General features: G+C 38.0%; 2 protein-coding genes across 3 annotated transcripts; one reads left to right on the top strand and one right to left on the bottom strand.

Annotated features, from left to right (window-relative positions):
- Positions 1 to 9: 9 nt before the first annotated feature.
- UVH6 (RAD3-like DNA-binding helicase protein) lies at positions 10 to 5,996 on the top strand. Its single transcript, XM_011081538.3, has 12 exons — positions 10 to 702; positions 1,310 to 1,590; positions 2,470 to 2,552; positions 2,642 to 3,045; positions 3,367 to 3,560; positions 3,672 to 3,852; positions 3,965 to 4,089; positions 4,539 to 4,628; positions 4,979 to 5,057; positions 5,139 to 5,215; positions 5,400 to 5,508; positions 5,726 to 5,996. The coding sequence occupies exons 1-12, from the start codon at positions 169 to 171 to the stop codon at positions 5,840 to 5,842; spliced, it is 2,274 nt and encodes a 757-aa protein (XP_011079840.1). The 5' UTR covers positions 10 to 168; the 3' UTR covers positions 5,843 to 5,996.
- A 22-nt stretch (positions 5,997 to 6,018) lies between these two features.
- On the bottom strand, positions 6,019 to 18,404 carry TT8 (basic helix-loop-helix (bHLH) DNA-binding superfamily protein). Of its 2 annotated transcripts, XM_088881187.1 has the most exons (8): positions 17,658 to 18,404; positions 17,269 to 17,526; positions 15,918 to 16,014; positions 15,769 to 15,783; positions 14,947 to 15,544; positions 7,215 to 8,074; positions 6,550 to 6,599; positions 6,019 to 6,155 (listed from the first exon to the last, which is right to left on the bottom strand). In XM_088881187.1, exons 1-8 carry the CDS (start codon positions 17,765 to 17,767, stop codon positions 6,074 to 6,076), a joined length of 2,070 nt encoding a protein of 689 aa, XP_088737313.1. In that variant the 5' UTR covers positions 17,768 to 18,404; the 3' UTR covers positions 6,019 to 6,073. The 2 variants fall into 2 exon arrangements, with proteins under 2 accessions (XP_088737313.1, XP_011079838.1); XM_011081536.3 differs by lacking the exon at positions 6,019 to 6,155 and having other exon boundaries at positions 6,425 to 6,599; positions 17,658 to 18,402.
- Positions 18,405 to 18,608: the final 204 nt, after the last annotated feature.

An 18,608-nucleotide genomic window follows, 5' to 3' on the forward strand; every position in this document is an offset into this window, starting at 1 on the left:
TTGCTGCTGAAGGAGATGTCAAATATTAAGCTCAAAAGAGGGGGAAAATAAAAAATTCAAGAAAGGCAGATTAATTAGGTCTCCAAACGACATTCAACACTCTTATTATCGCCGGCGATCCCTTCTGACAGTTCGTCTTCCCTACTTCTCGCCCTCGCCGCCCTGGAGATGAAGTTCCAAATCGAAGATGTAACTGTATACTTCCCTTATGACAACATCTACCCCGAACAGTACTCATACATGGTCGAACTCAAACGAGCTCTGGACGCCAAAGGTCACTGCCTCTTAGAGATGCCGACTGGCACCGGGAAAACCATTGCTCTTCTCTCCCTAATCACAAGCTACGTTTTGTCAAAACCCTCCAATCCAGTCAAACTCTTGTACTGTACCCGCACCGTACACGAAATGGAGAAAACCCTAGCAGAATTGAGGTTCTTGCATAATTATCAGGTGAAGCATTTGGGGCCTTCGGCGAGGATTCTCGCCTTAGGTCTTTCATCGAGGAAGAACTTGTGCGTGAATCCGAGTGTTATATCGGCCGAGAACCGGGATTCGGTCGATGCTGCTTGTAGGAAGCTTACTGCCAGTTGGGTAAGGGCGATGGCGATCGAGAACCCGAATATTCCTACTTGTGAGTTTTTCGAGAACTATGAGAAGGCTGCCTCTGATGCGGTTTTGCCTCCCGGAGTCTATACATTGCAGGTTTGCCTTTTGCGGCTCGAAGTTTTTTTTTTTTATAGTACTTCTTCCTAGAAACCAATCGAATTGTTCATTCTCAGTTTCTTTACGTGTTTTTCGTCTTTTCTTCATAGTGTATTTATGCTAACGTTAGCGTCTTTTGAATTTAAGGGCTTTCCACCTTTTAAGTTTTTGCTTTTTAAATTTTATTTTTATTTTAATAAGTTTCTGCTTTGTTTCATTTATGTAGTTGGAAAAACTGATTGCTAAATATTTTTCCTTCTACTAGTTTCTGGGGTATAAGAGAGATTGATTGGGTTGAGGTTTGCTATCTGTAGTTGTATATATATGGTAAATTTACTATCCTCAAAGTTACTGTCTTTGTTTATTATCCCATACTTTTAGTTTTTTGCAACTGAATTTCCGGATGTGAGGCATCTTTGAAACTTGCAACACACATTTGAATTACAAGATATGTTCTTTATTGAATTCTCTTGCATTGAATTGGTGGAAATGTTATGGAAGTTTTGCGTTAGAGGTTCACAAGGTGCTTTTATTGCTTTATTAACTATTCCTTTGGGAACCAGAAATAATGGATCTTGACTTTTAGTCATTTTAATGATTCCTGAAGGATTTAAGGGCGTTTGGCAAAGAAAAAGGGTGGTGCCCGTACTTTTTAGCACGTCATATGGTGCAATTTGCAAATGTGGTGGTGTACAGCTACCAGTACCTCCTTGATCCCAAAGTTGCTGGAATCATATCAAAAGAGATGCAGAGAGAGTCTGTTGTGGTATTTGATGAGGCCCACAATATTGACAATGTATGCATTGAGGCACTTAGTGTTAGTGTAAGGATGCAGACACTTGAAGGGGCAACAAGGAATTTGAATAGGATGTCCCAGGAGATTGAGAGGTATATGCATTTGCTAGTTTGCTTATATTCATTTTGTTGTATGCTTTAACCTAAGTTCTATATTTAGGTGGGTATAACACTAGAAGTTTTGATAATGTACATGATTACACTAAGGGATTATTTATGCTCAGATTTTAAGGTTATCTCCTGGAGTGTGGAAAGCCTTCTATAGCTTCCTTATGCAAACATCCTCCTTTTGTACCTGCTTTTGCGGTACTGTTGCCATGCTTGGCATTGTTCTTATGATTGAAAAGTCCATATGAGGAATTTACTCTTATAAGTCTGTTAAACTATGTGGTTATCACTAGGAAAAGGATCCTTTTTTCAGACGTATAGCTGCGAAGCTCATGGTGTACATAAATAATATTTTTGCTCATATGAGTTAAATTCTCGGGAGATGAGCTGCATTAAGGAAAAGGAGTGTGAAGAGCTCATATTTGGGTGTTGTTCTTTTGACTATCATACAGAATGATTAAAGATAGTCCTATGTGGAGTTTTAGATATTCATTGACATGTCCTCAGAGGTGAATGGGAAAAGTAATTTAATGCTTAAAAGAAATTGTAATCTGTACTTTTCCAAGAGTTTCATCAGTTCTGTAAGCTGCACATGCCCATGAATTTCCTCTTTTCGTAACTTTTATAGTTACCTGTAAATCGTTTAAACTTTGAAAGATTACTTATTTCTGGTCAAACCATAGCTTGATGAATTAGTTTAATACAAGTAGAAAACATAAAATTTGTTGTGAAGGGTACACATAATCCATGTTGTAATTATTTCTCCTAAAAGGAGTATGATGAATTTTCCTTTTGTTTCTAGAGAGGGATAAGAACTAGCATTTGATTATCTTTTATCTTAACTTTATTTAACATGGTAGGAAGGTTAAAGGCCACCGACGCTGGTCGATTGCGTGCAGAATACAACCGGCTTGTTGAGGGGCTGGCACAAAGGGGGAACCTTCCTAGTATGTTGAATCAACTCATAATTAATTTGAATCAAGCATGCAACTTGTCAATGTGATTGTTCTCACAAAGAATATCTTTTTTCTCACAGTTACTGACACCTGGTTTTCAAATCCTACCTTGCCTGAGGATATATTGAAGGAAGCAGTGCCTGGAAATATAAGGCGTGCAGAGCATTTTGTGTCTGTTTTGCGCAGATTGGTCCAGTACTTTAAAGGGCGTTTGCAAACAGAAAATGTTGAAAAGGAGGGGCCTGTTACTTTTGTTGCTTCCATTAATGCGCAAGTTGGAATCGATCAGAAAATGCTGAGGTTTTGTTATGACCGGCTTCACTCTCTAATGTTAACTCTGGAGATAACTGATACTGATGAATTTTTACACATCCAAACAATTTGCGATTTGGCAACACTTGTTGGGACCTATGCTCGAGGTTTTTCTATTATAATTGAGCCTTTTGATGAAAGGATGCCACATATACCTGACCCTGTCCTCCAGGTATTTAGCTTTTATTTTGTCACTGGCGTAAAATAAGTGCTCAGTTTAATTGCATTTCCAGCATATGTGATTCGTGATAACAGTTCTTGAGAGTTTTCTACTGGTAAATTCTTTTATTGGATAAACTTTTAAAGCCACTGATCCAGTGGCACCTAGCTGTAGTTTATTGAGAACTTGCGCCGAGTATATTTATCTTTTCGTCTACTTCATTTGGTTTTAGAATATTTTTGTGAACAATCGGTTTCTTGGTGCTATCCATCGCCTCTGTAGATGCCTTAGATGCTGCTTAGTTTCTCATGAAACACTTGTGTTGGTTTTCAGCTATGTTGCCATGATGCTTCTCTTGCCATAAAGCCCGTGTTTGAACGGTTCCAATCTGTTGTTATTACATCTGGGACACTTAGCCCCATTGATCTCTACCCTCGTCTTCTTAATTTCAATCCTGTGGTTAGTCGAAGCTTTACAATGTCCTTAACAAGGGATTGCATATGCCCTATGGTTCTTACTCGTGGAAGGTAATTTAGTGGCTTGTAGAACCTATATTTATGATCTTAATTTCATTTATTTTGAGCAGAAAAATGTGTTGCCAGGTTTTAACCTCTTCCCTTTGTGCCTTGTTTTTTTAGTGACCAGCTTCCTGTGAGCACGAAATATGATCTAAGAAGTGACCCTGGTGTGGAGAAAAATTATGGCAAACTTTTGGTTGAAATGGTGTCTGTTGTACCAGATGGAATTGTGTGCTTCTTCGTCAGTTACTCTTACATGGATGGAATTGTTAATAGTTGGCATGAATCTGGAATTTTGAAGGTAAACACTCTTAAAATTCTTCCTGAGAATTTATATGTTGGTTTACAAGTCAATTAAAGATATCTGCTCTTTGGCTTTGGTATGCGCTGGTTTCATTTTGAATGTGTTACAGGAGATAATGCAACATAAACTCGTCTTCATAGAGACTCAGGATGTGGTTGAAACTACACTAGCACTAGACAATTATCGTAGAGCTTGTGATTGTGGAAGAGGTGCTGTTTTTTTCTCGGTTGCCAGGTAACTTTCCATATAACATTGGGCAGCCCCGGAACCTACATCCTGGATGGTTCTTATAGTTATGCAATTAATTATTTTAAAGTTTTTTCTGGATAAAAGCAGAAGTCCTATAGAAGGAATCAATTGGAATTGGGGGACATGAAGTGATTAAGTACATGAAAGCATGAATTGACAACAACTGCAAAAGAAATGCACAACATAACTGATAATGGTACATCAGCGAAGCATGAATTAATAACTATAGTGGTTTTCTCTATCTATATTGTCCATCTGATAGCCATCAAAGTTGGCATCTGTTAGTTTGTCTTTATTACCAGCAAACATTCAAGCTATAGTTGATTAGCTGACATTGAGTGGATGTTCAACCTGAGTTTCCTGCTTCTATGTAGGCTTTTGTACATGTCCCATTTTCTGTGTGTTATCTGACCATTACTTAATTTTACTTGTAGGGGAAAAGTGGCGGAAGGAATAGACTTTGACAGACATTATGGCAGGCTTGTAATCATGTTTGGTGTTCCTTTTCAGTACACACTGAGCAGGTTAGCTGCGGTCTCCTTTCTAGTGGCTTACAGTATTTTCTTTTACTGCTCGTGTTGGCTCTAAGTTCTTTCACTTGAAGACTGGTTTAGTGCAGGCCTTGGTTGTGTGTGTGTACATATATCTTTTATATATTGTGCTCAACAGTTGACATCTTTTTTTGCCTGCTTGAACAGCTTCATTCACATTCTTAAATTCCATCTAGTTTGCATATTGAGACTGTTTACATATCCTATATGAGGTCACAAGTGTGTTTTAGAGTTGCATTTGACCTTATGGATTTCCTTTGTCTGCTAAAGTTCTATCATCTTATTTCATGTTTTCATGTTGCTGACCCAGTATTCTACTGCAGAATATTGCTTGCAAGATTGGAATATTTGCGGGAGACTTTCCAAATAAGAGAGGGCGATTTTTTAACTTTTGATGCTTTGGTACTTTTAGTTGTAACTTGTTTGTTCTTTAAGAAGATCGATTGCTATGATGTACTTACACAATTTGGACATGTTTCTCAGAGACAAGCTGCCCAATGTGTGGGACGTGTCATCCGATCAAAGGCAGATTATGGGATGATGATTTTTGCTGACAAGAGGTAAGTATCCTTGTTTCTGACACTGAAGAAATAAAAGCCATCTGGAAAATCCTTACAGATGTTTTGACTCCTCGTATACTAATTCCTGTATGCTATATCTTTCAACAGACAGTACCTTTCTATCGGGTAGTTCAACAATTGGACATGTTATTTACTGCTGTTCTGTTTATTATTCCACCACTAGGTATAGTCGTCATGACAAGCGCTCGAAGTTGCCTGGTTGGATACTATCACATTTACGCGATGCCCACCTGAACTTGAGCACTGACATGGCTGTTCATATTGCAAGAGAGGTATGCTATAATGTTGCCATCAAATCTTGAAGTACTTCCCAAATAGTTTAAGGAATGAATTTCGTTTCAGCTCACTCATCTTTGTCATTTGATATTTGTGCATCGGTTGAATGATACTTTTCATTGAACTTTGAAGTCTTCAGGACATTTGTTCATAATCTCTGGTTTCCATGGTTTCTCATATTTGTCTATATCTTTGTTTTCACTAAACGTGCAGTTCTTGAGGAGGATGGCTCAGCCGTATGACAAGACCGGTGCAATGGGTAAAAAGACCCTTCTATCACAAGAAGACTTGGAGAAGATGGCGAACGGGGCTGGAGAAATGTTGTTTTGAGGACTTTTTTGTTTTTTTGCACTTCCAGCTACTCAAATTATTATTTACTGGAGAGGGCGTTTTGCGGAGGTCCGGAAATTTTGTGTAAAACTGTTTTCCTTCTTAATGAGGACAGATTTTTGTTTTGTACAAAGGGATTGGAAATTTTTTTGTAGCTTTCTTGTGATGATCATTTGCATGAACTTTTGTGGGTCGCCATGGTGCGGCCAACATGTAAGCACGTTTTCTCTATCATAGTTCTATAATTATTAGCACACTCGGAGACCGGAGTGGGCAGCGGGCGAGAAAACCCCGTACGGAGATAACTGCAAGCCTGTACTTTTGCGCAAAGACTATACATCAAATTTGGCCTCCGTTTAACCACACATGGCATAATAATTCTAAAATGAATTATATGAAAAAATTTAATTCAAATCGAATTTAGTCGCATCTGGATTAATTATATATCAAGTACAATATATTTTTCTTATAATTGATGTACAGTTGAGAAGAATCGACTAATCCAATAATAAATGTATCACGTTTGTTTGTGTTATTAATTTGATTCGATTTGACCCGATTTGAGTTAAAAATGTTTCCAAATTGTAGCAAAAAATAATTCATAAATAATGTGAATGAATGATTACCAGCTATACGTACGTCAGATACATATATATGTCAAAGGATCATAAACATATTAACAGGGAAGAATAACTTGGTTTATTGACCTTTTCACCTCCATAATGTTTGCTTTCCTCCCATTCACATTCTCTCTCACCTAAACATCAAAAACCAATAAAATAACAATATAAAAAGTTAGACACACACAAACACACACACTACTGATTAAGAGTTCGCAATATGTATGAAAATGTTCAAAGTAAACATTAATATTTCATCATTAACTATATGTTTATATATAGCATTAGGGTAAATTGTAATAAATTGTTTTAAAGTTTGTCATAATTACAAATATTTCTTGTTATTTAAAAAATTATAAAGACTCCCTACAATCTATTGTAGGGATATTTGTTATACTCTTATTAATTTAAGTCTGATTAAAACAATACTTTGTCGGAAAAGACGATAATGAATTTCTGGTAAGGAGAGGGCACCCGATTTAATGAACAATCTATCATGGGGGTCTTTTTCATGCAGTTTTCATAGGCAAAACTCGTTCAGGATTCCAGTATTAAATATGTAGCCCCTTACTCCATTCCGTCCTTTCAGTCCTGAATGGTCAGGCCGTATAGCTAGCTCTCTTAGCTTACGGAGGGGTATTTATAATTTTTCAAATAATAATGAATATTTATAATTATGACAATTTTAGCAGTGTTAATTGTAATTTATCCTAAAATTAAATTTGAGAAATAATTAAGCAATTGATATGTACCTTGGCTCTGAACTCAGCAGCAAAAACCCCATTGCTGATTGAAGATTGCACCGTGGTTACTTCTATTCTCAACCCTCTAAGCACTCGCATCACATCCAATAACAACCCTTCCTTATGCAAACACTGAATCTCCACCAGTGCATCACTCTCTATTATGGACACCTCCACTTGCACCACCTCTTCCCCCACCGTCCTCGACGGAGACTCCACCACCTTAGACTTTGCTCCTCCTCCTCCTCCTCCGCCGCGTTCCCCGTCCTCCACAATCCTCATCATCTTCCTCTTCTCCCTCCCCAAACTGCCCCCTGCACTACTTCTTTGCTCCTTCAAATTACTGTAGTTTTGCTTCTTGTAATTGGTACTGTTTCTCTCTGCCTCCATTTGCCGCAATGGCGCCTCCAGTTCTTGTATTCTCTTCCTCAACTGCTTCACGTACTCTATGGTGTCCCCAAGAATCGAAGCCTTATCCATCTTCGTCACAAACGGCACCAGGGATCTTAGAATGATGAAGCGTTCGTTCAGTTTCTCTCGGCGGCGGCGTTCAGCGAGTACGTGGTTCGGGCCGAGCTCGTCCGGCGGAGCTCCTCCGCCGCGTGCGGAGGTTTCGGGTGATTTAGTGTAGAGGAGCGGGACAGTGAAGAGTATGTACTTGAGGGTCCATTGGGAGGCGCCGTCAAGGAGAAGGTTGCGGCGATTGCTGGAAGAAGCGAATGGGGCGGTGGACGACCATGTGGAGAAGGCGGAGGTGGCGGAGGATATGGGGGTGGAGAAAGAGGTGGACCACCGGTTCGACTGGTTTTCGAGGATGGCTGAGACTGTTGCAGAATAGTGGTTATCATCTTGTGTTAATGCATCCAAACCTGCATGTCAACAAATTTTCCCATGCTTAATTATAACCTTAATGCATATAATTGCTAACTTTCTATATTCTAAGTTTAAGTTTCGGCCGGAAAAAAGTTATATTGCACCATGCGAATTCTAATTCAAATTGAGTTTGACAGAACTAAAATCAGTTATATATCAAACACAATATACTTATTGTGTGAAGGAAAAATGACTAATCACATAATAAGTCACACGTGCATAGAAGTTATGGTCTAGATTAACTCTTACAATATTTAGGTATATAAATTTCTCATGTAATTGGTGTATATTTTAGCTAATTAATCATGTAATAATTATACAAAATTTAATTGTAATGTGATTAGTTGGATCTGGTAAAATTTAATTTAAATAAAAAAAATTCTTAACTAAATGTGCATTAAGCATGGGGTACCCTATTGGCCTATTGGAAATAGGATAAAAGTTAATTCAAATTAAGTCTGATCGAACTCAATTAATTACAGAGTTAGTGGACAAAATTGCATTTTAATCTTGTATGTTGGGAGGGGGGTGTTAGTCTCGTATGAGCCTCGAGACGTTAAATGCAACAAAAATTAGAGTTTAAATTGCAATACAATATTATAATTAGGGATCAAATCACTCAGTCTCGTTGCTACTACGATACAAATCTCATGCAAAAAGGAGTCAGTTGAATTGTTTAGGATACCAGGCTTTGGTGCATTCCGTTTGATGAAGGTGACTAAACGTTCTCAAGAACGAATCTCGTTCTAAACCAACGATGGAAACAGCTACTAGTTGCTCGGCAAGGTAGACGGTGTTGGGCTATGTTCATGATAGAAACACAAGTATCTTCCCTTTAAAGATAGTCCACACCACCTATGACGGAATCTCCTATAACCCTTTGCAAGTAGGCGTTAAAAAATTATGATAAATCAACAATTGATCGATAGAGAAAACAAGAGAACTCATTTCTCTTTCGAAGAACATGAACAATGAGCAAAGAGAAAAATAGATCAGGAGACATAAATTATCTCTCGACATTTGCAGCAATGACCCTCTATTTATAGACCTTTAATAAAAGACAAAGTTCAAATTGTCTTCCCCTTTTGAAGAAGACAAGCTGAATTCTACTTCTTGAAAATGGACAAAATAATATTATCATATTATGAAGAGAAGTTCAATTTTACTTCTTCTTGTTCTCCTTCTTAAAAAGAGACAAAATTATTTTGATACATTAAGAAAAGAAGTTCAATTTTACTTCTTCCTCTCAGGAAGACAAATATGACTTTGCTTCTTCTTCTTGAAAAGAGGCAAAACTATTTTGTCATATTAAGAAGACAAGTTCAATTTTACTTCTTCTTCTTAAGAAAACAAATCCGATTTTGCTTTTTTTTTTTTGTTGAAAAGAGACAAAACTATTTTGTCTCATTATGAAGAGAAGTTCAATTTCATTTTTCTTCTCAAGAAGACACAAAACTATGTTGTGTTATTATTATTTTATCTTATTATGAAGAGAAATTCAATTTCACTTCTTTTTCTCAAGAAGACACAAAACTATTTTGTCTTACTATTTTGTTTTATTATGAATAGAAGTTCAATTCTATTTCTTCTTCTCAAAAAGACACATTCAACTTTGTTTTTTCTTCTTAAGAAGACAAGTTCGACTTTGCTTTCTCTTCTCAAGAGGAAAAGTTCAACTTTGCTTTCTCTTCTCAAGAGAAAAAGTTCAACTTTTCTTCTTTCAAAAAGACTAGTCCAACGTTGCTTCTTCTCAAGAAGACAAGTTTGACTTTGTTTTTTTTACAAGAAGACAAATTCAACTTTGCTTCTTCTTCTCCATAATTAATCAAATGAATTATTTCTAAGAATTCCATCATGGATTTGTGTGTGACCCTGAACACTACTCAACTAGACTTGGGCTTGTATCATATACAATTTAATCGATAGTTAATTTGCTCAAATAAAACAAATTATATTTAATTAATTATCCTCAATTAACTCCTTAATTAGATGGTACCCATTACCATGACCACCTAGCAGTAATTCATGTCACTAGAAAATAGGTGAATCTTCGTGAACTTGTAAGCTGTGCATACCAACAGATACGGTCCCTCCATGTACGTTCTGACTGCACTAATAAAGGACTTTTTAGTAACCACGTATTTACATAGCCATGTTAGCCATGACCAAGATACAACTGCCCCGCACACAAGGTTACTGTGGCTCTTCAAGTCAAAGGACTAATTCCTGTACTATCGTAGCCAAGAAGTTCTAGTTATACCGATCATGCCTCATTGGCTTCCATATGACAACTCCGGCGAGTCAATTCAATGAACTTGATGACTCCTTATCGAGCACCTACTAAAGTACTGACGTCATACCTTATTGTTTATGAAATGCGACAATTATCATCTGAATGCATCACTTATTGCAAGTTTCTACGAAATCGTGGTCAATGCCCCGTCTCAACCGATTCATTAATTTGGAATGTTTTTGATGTACATTAATAAAAAATATTAAATTGTAAGGGTAAATAAGTAATTTATAGGAGGCATACACAAAACATATACAACCCACCATATCATATAATTTTCAACACTACTATAAATACCAAAATATTAATTTTTTATGAAGGTTACTATTCATTGATTGAGACTCCCATTTCTTGAAAACAACACCTATTTCGAAAATTGCAATTCACATGGTGCGTAATTGTGCCGAGGTAAAATTATCAATTTTATCCCTAGTAGAAAAACCTCAACCACATCATTGGCGACGTCTGTGGAAAAGTTTACCTCGACACTAAGTATGCAAATCAGGTCTTGAGCCTTGGGGAACAAGACCCGTCTCACCGAACAATCACCGCCCCAAGAGGTAATCCTCCCTAACACATGAGCAAGTACCCCTCAATAGGAAGATTCCTCCACCACATTGACAATCTCCGCTTGCACCTCCCGGGAGAGCACTCCCTCTGGAAGCTCCACCCCAAGAACCGATGATCCAATTGACGCAAGAAGCTTTGCTCGCCCTGATACACGATGCATCTACTCGAGCGGTGGCCCAAGCCGCAGCCCAATTTGTAGCGTGACAACTTGCGAACCCACCCTCTCCTTTCCCTTGCAAAAGTCGAGAGTTATCCTCGGTTCCCGAGGAGGAGGAGCAGAGGCGGGAGGAAGTGAACAACAAGATCTCTAGGCCTGAAGTTGCACAGACTCAAGGTCATAATTTCCGCAACGAGAATCTTCCGCTCCCCCACCACCTAAGGGAGTCGAGGATTCCTACTTGTCATTGGCCGTAGCTCCTCTAAGACGTAGCCCTTTTGCCTCAAATATTCTAGCTGAAGCGCTCCCAGCAGGCCTCAAGGTCTCGAATCTATCAAAATATGATGGGACGGGAGACCCATAAGAATACTTAGACAAATTTTACGCCAAGATTGATTGGTACGATCTGAGTGACGCCGCTTACTATAAAGTATTCCGCACTACGCTTTCGAAACGTGCATTAGCCTGGTTTAACCAACTGCCCTCTGGAACTATTTCTAATCTCGAGTAGTTGGTTCAACGTTTCTTGCATCACTTCTCCATGAACAAAAAAGTTTCGAAAACGGCTGCATCTCTATTCACCATTTGCCAAAGGGATGGCAAAACTTTGAGAGACTACATCCAAAGATTCGTGGACGCAGTGCATGAAGTTCTCCATGTAAATCATGAGTTGTTGGCTAGTATTATCCAACAGAACCTGCTACCGGGAAGATTCAAGGAGTCCATAGCCAGCAAGCCCACTAGCACCATGGAAAATTTACTCATGCGCTTTCAAAAATACATCCGGATTGAGGAATCTAATGCTTTGGATCCTTCCCTTAGCGGCAAAAGGAAGCGTTGGGAAGAGAAAAATGAATTGAAAAAGAAAGAGGAACGCAAGGATGTACTTTCGGCGGGGTTTGCTCACTATACCCCCTTGAATGCTCCTAAGGGGGAAATATTAATGGTGGCGGAACAGCAATGGCTAATCAGTCAATGGCCGGCAAAGATGAAAGATAACCCCAAGAGACTCAAATTCGATAATTATTGTCGTTTTCACCGGGACAGGGGACACACGACGGAGGAATGCTATCACCTGTAGAATGAGATATAAAAATTGATCGAGCGGGGACACTTAAAAAGGAATATGTCAACCACTATCCACAAGGACGCCAATTTGACCGTGGGCCGAATGCGCCAACTCCTCGTGACGATAACTATCCCACCACATGAGTCATCCCGTGGCCTCAAAAAGATCAACAAGCCACGAAGGAGTAACTCAAGGTTCACGTAGTGGGAAAAATTATGTCTTAGCTATTCACTTGTAATAGGAGAAAACTCGAGTAGTAGCTCAACATATCCTTCTTCCCTTTTGATTTTTTCTAAGACTTTGTATTCCAAATTTTAAGTAATAAAATTGATTTTCTTGTCGTAGTCCCAACAAACGAAATAAATTTAGACGTAGAGATCCTTGAAGTTTCACGAGGACCCTAGAGGCAAAAATCGTCATTGTCATACAGACAAAAGTCGTTATTGCCCCGGGACCCCGGAAGTTGAGATCCTCATCAATAATGTCGCTCCGAAAACTTTACATCCCTTTGAAGTTGGTAAAAGACCAACTCCGGGACATAAAGTATCATTTGAGGCAATATCCCCTTATCAAATTCTTGAGGCAATGTCCACTTATAAAAATATTGGAATCGAAAAATTTTGCCCCCCCCCTTCCGAAGTTGGTAAATACCTAACTATGGGACTTGAGCAAAAACATCCCTTGTGGCAACATCTGACGAATACAAATCATAAGAGAACAAAACAACAATTTAGTAAGTATAGTGACTACATTTATGAATGTGGAGGACTATTGAGTTACCTACCAAAATTTTCAACCTAATGGATGGTGAAAAAATCATCTCAAGAGCTACGTCCTTAAAAAAATTGCGCCGCTTCATCTTCTCCAAGGTCTTGGGGGGCTCCATCACCAAATGTAAGAATTATTTACAGGGAATCTCATCTCTTGAAGATGACGTTGAATTTCTCAAAACAAATCAAAGAATTCGGCAAAAGATGAATAAATTCTGCATAACCTCTACCAATAGAGAATGAGAACAAATATTATTAAGAAATATTTGATGGTGTAGTGGTTGGAGTTCTCACTTACCATTCTTTTAACTTGGGTTCAAAACCCAGGGGATGCAAAAATAAGCACCTTCTCCTAATACTTGAGGACTCGAGCTAGCGGGCACCCACCTCGCTCCACACCTCAAGCACCCTCGGGGTGCACCTCGGTGCACCGCATGCCCAGCTTGAGCTGAGGCGATCCTGGTGCACCCCGTCGGCTGGTTCACCACCTGGTGCACCTCAGCTCGAGAGTGCTCTGGCTGGTTCGCCGACACGCGGTGCACCGCCTGGTGCACCCTACGATCGAGGCGCACCCCACCAAACACTGTTGGCTAAGCATTCGCACACTCCCAATGAATTAAAAATAACAAACGACTACCCACCCATCCGCTCCCATGTATTAACTCAATATGGTGTACATTATTAAAACATATTAAATTGTAAGGGTAAATAAGTAATTTAATATATAGGAGGCATACACTAAACATATACAACCCACCACACCATATAATTTACAACACTACTATAAATACCAAAATATAATTTTTTATGAAGGTTGCTATTCATTGATTGAGACTCCCATTTTTTTAAAACAACACCTCTTTCGGAAATTGCAGTTCACCTGGTGCGCAATTGTATCGAGATAAAATTTTCGATTTTATCCCTAGTAGAAAAACCTCAACCACATCAGTGTTAGATCAGACCATAGAGGTTGATTTCATGGTCACCATCCTATGTGCAACCCAACCTCGTAGAATTATGATATAAGGGCTTCAACTAAATGCTTACCAGTATTATATAAAGTATAAGATGAAGTTGGCCAAAGAATGAATTTTAATATTAATATTTTATTAAAAAATTACTTAAAATTAATAAGAATGAGCGAATAATTAATTTGATGGTCACCAATTCTAATAAGGGTTACTTTGTGGCCACCTAAATATGAGGTTGGCAACTTAATGACATTATGTATTTAATTTTACACAATTTAAGAACTCTAACCATCGAAATCCCCGAAATTGGCCTGACTGAGCTAATTTGGCATTTTCAGGGTTTTAAAATTAGGGTTGCGGTTGACTAAGAAAAACAAAAATTTCCTTGGCAAATGTGCAGGACAAAAAAGAGGGAGAAGAACCAAACATTTGTTATGCAATATATGGGGAAGAAGTGGGTAAAAACATTATTAATTTCCTTTCAAATTGGCTAGAGAGTGTTGCCTTAGTTATCGGACCACGGGCGCCATCCACTGCATCCCCAATTTCAAATCTCTAAAAAATGTCAAACAACCTCATTCCCACCAAATAGGTACAATATGTTTCTACTTATATCATCTTTCCCTTGCAATCATTACGTTTTGTTCATGTTCCCCTCCGACTATTCATTTGTCTCTTTCTATTTGGCTGAGCCCTTCAAATTGGATGCTTTCCCGAATTATATATCTAATTTTTATTTAAATTATATAATATGTATGATATAATTAATTATTTTTTATTAAAAATGTACAACAATCACACAATATATATTACACTTGTCATATAATTAGTTAAGATTTCATCAAATATAATTTAAATTAAAAATTTTAAATATACCTAATGAAAATTCTCAATATGTACTATACTTCATGCACATGCACTATGCATGTCGGATTAAATCACCGTCGTAGATGTCAACCCAAAAATTATTAATTATAAAATGAAAAATCTTAAACATTCACCTGAAATGATTATTCAACAAAGAATCAACTAACATACCCGACTGTGGTGGTTGAAGGCTGGTGATGGGTTCTTTCTGCCGCAGCCACCGGTGCATTGCTTCACGCCTACCCAATAAGTCTCCCCGGCTGTGGCGCTCCTCCGATGAAGTCTGCGGTCGGCTGATGGCGTGGAGGTGGAAATCCGGGTCCAAATTATTGGAGCCGTCGTCGGGAGAGCCAAGCCTGATATCCTCAGACATATCGAGTTCCATGAGCTCACTGGGCAGATCAGCTTTTGTAATAACAGGTGCAGCATTTTGAGGCTGGGCGGGCAGGGTGAGGGTGTCTGCTCGGCCTGTCTCGGCATCTGAGTCTGAATCCTGATCAGTAGTGTCGTCGTCATCGTGGTCGTCATCATCATGATCATTATCCAACGTGGGATCATCATGTGGGGGCACTGTAGAAGCAGGAGGAGGGTCCGAAGATGTTGGAGGATTGGAAGTGGAGTGCTCCGACAGGACAGGCCTCGGAGGGTTTGGATTCTGGGCGTCAGTGAAGAAGCTTTTAACACGTTGTATCAGTCTGATGTCTTCTTCGACCCTTTGTGTTGTACCAAGTTCCACAACCCCATCCAGCAGAGGAATGCATACAACTGTCTGAATTCAGTGTTTCCATTTTTGGGGTTTTTCACACATCATATACAACACATATGTTAACATAAACTACAAATGAGTCACGAAATTCTATTTCGGATTGAATTTGGCCAAATCGAAACTACAGCAAATGGAATACACTTTGCATGTGAAGTTTTGATTCAGTCAAATCTAATTCGAATTTGAATTTTTCGAAAGAGTAATGATATGCAGAAATAATTATATACCTGTATTTTAGCACTCTTGTACGTAGCAGGAGTGGAAATTCATAATGGAAAAAAAAAGGAGCTGATTAGTTATAATTAATTCAAAAAAACATTTAATTGATTTTGATCATGTATATATATATATATATATATATTAATTCAAAAGGTACCTTAGCAAGAATTGCTCTGGAGAAGATTTTACTGTCTGCCTCATATGCTCTTGTAAGCCATATATGCTGCCGCTTTGCATATGCTTTTCCAGGTAACCTACACATATTGCACCACCATTCTCATCACTACTAATTTTATTTAAACTAATTCATTGCATCAGAATATGAAAACATCTTTTGCAAAATTCAAAAATCACTATAACAAATATCACTTTTTATTATAAGTAATTACTATGATTAAAGATGGAAAATCATATATAGCTAAAATTAAGTAGGGTTGTGCAACATTTATATATTAGTCGTTTTTTGCAATCGAAGTCGAAGCATTAACTATAGTCAAAATCATGACGACAGCTAAAATCATAAGAATGTTGATCATCTGACATCATCTCAATATTTTTAATTTTTTGCGTTGATTTCATTTTATTTGATCATGATAGAAAGTATAATTAAACTGACTATTGTTTTTAAGACTAGTAATTAATTAGAATAGAGGTAAATAATACATGTTTTTGTAGGCAGTGGGTGTAACTAATAAAGTGTGTATTAATTATAAATGAAAGAGTGGATGAGAAGCAAATGCAGACTTAAATTGCATGTGGATTGAAGAATTTCAAATCCTTAATTACTGATATTAAGCTATGTTTTGTTGCATAATAAAGAATTTTAATTTCTTTTCAAATAGAATTATTATTTACACTCAATTTTCAAATTCTTTGTTCATCATGTAATTACAGTATTAGAGAATTCCCTGATGAAGGAATCTTATTGGTCTGAAACATGCAGTGTGGATGGTGCAGCAAATGATAGCATTAAATCAATTTGCAGGAGGAAAACTAGTTAATGTCCGCAGGAGGGGGTGGGGGTGGGGGTCGGGGTGAGGGTTAATTAAAAATTGTCTTGTGTGGTTGTCATGATGCATTTGATTCACCAACCACTCACTACCTACAGACTTCAACTCTCATCACTTCCACTGCCCTATTTTACTCCTCAATTCATTTATTGTCACAACCCCTAATCAATGCTTTCATTTCCTTTTATAAAATCTCTAAATTTATAAAAAATTTTATTTCGAATAAATTTGAGTCAATTATATAATAAATAAAATATATTTACGGTTTAAAGAATTCTGTAAATAATTTGATTCCGATAAACTTAAACCAAATTCGAGCAAGAATTTTTATAATTTATAATGTCATCTGACACTATTATCATCATCATCATCGTCATAATGCAGCATCACCATATCTATATATATCTAAATATATATGTGTGAGTTGATTAAGTGATGAATGATTAATGTATGTGTGTATGTATGTAGAGGAATTTAATTTAATTAGATGCTACGTACCCGAGTCCCGGAGGAAAAGAGAAAGAGAGACACATCAAGTAGAACCACTCGGATTCGGTCAAGTCCTCTGGGGATAAGGCGGCGGAGGGGCGGCGTGGGTGATCGGCCACTGGGGGTGGGGCGGAGAGGGAGTCGTATGGTTCTCTGAGCTGCTGGCTTCTCTGGAGCGTCGCCTCCTCTGTCGTCACTTCCGTTGGTTGCACCGTTTTTCTTGTTTTTATTGCGCCATTGTAGTACCCATCACCCCACACTAAGATTCTAAAGACACAAACACCATTTAATTATTATGACTCACACACACACACACACACACACAACTAACTTATAATAAACTAGGGTTTCCACAAAATCCCTATGTAAGATTATCATCATCATACGTACGTAAGTACCTTTGTTGTGGGCACAGTTGCCAGAAAAGGCTGTAGGTCCAGTGAACGGCCTGAACCGCCGCCTGCAACATGCTTTGCAGCCGACTCTTGCCCGGCGCCGGCCCCACCATACTTGTCAATATCAACTGCGATCAATTAACACCCCCTTGATCTCACGATCCTCATCTTTTTCAAACACGATTTTGCTTTCTTAATTCTTTCAACTCAACATATTGCACCAAATACTACTGTATGTATGTAAAAGTTAATTCATTAACAAAGGTAAATAAGGGTACATATCCAAAAAGAAACTCAAACAAGATCATGAATATGAAAAAAACCCTTTTTCGGTGCAGTAACTAATAGTAGTGCGAAACTCAACTCTCTTTCCTACCTATCACAACAAAGAAAAGAAAAGAAAATCAAGAATCAAGAGAGAGATTTGATTTGTTTGGTAGAAATGTAGGTAGTATAAGAGAGTGATGATTAGTAAAATCAGAGAAATTAAGGTTATGGTAATGAACAAGTTTGGTGGGATATTAGAAGAGTCGGGGGGAGTGGGGGGTTGGAATTGACTGGTTGGTGCCAACCCAAATAGTTGTATCTGAGTTTTTGGTGGTGGCTAAATGAGGTAAGTTGTTTCTCTGGGACCTCCATTGAAAGTAAAATTGAAGTCTGTGTTTGAGCATTGCAAAACGCGACAAAAGGATCTATCCAACACAATTTATGGTTTTTAGGCGAAAAGCGTGATTAGGTGGCCATGCACGACCGCCTGTTGGTTTCTCCATCGCCCACCTCTTTCTCTTCAACTTCTCTTCTTATTTCAACCGAACTTCAACTCACAACTACTTTTTCATGTATCATTGTGTCTGAATTAATTTTTAGAAAAAACAGTATACCATCTACAAAAGTTGATTGAAATTTATACCAAGAATGAAAAACACACCATTACGAGATTGAGTTTATTAAAAT

The sequence above is a fragment of the Sesamum indicum genome, linkage group LG6 (genome assembly GCF_026168435.1).
Source record: "Sesamum indicum cultivar Baizhima isolate 11 linkage group LG6, ASM2616843v1, whole genome shotgun sequence".
Taxonomy (NCBI): Eukaryota; Viridiplantae; Streptophyta; class Magnoliopsida; order Lamiales; family Pedaliaceae; genus Sesamum; species Sesamum indicum.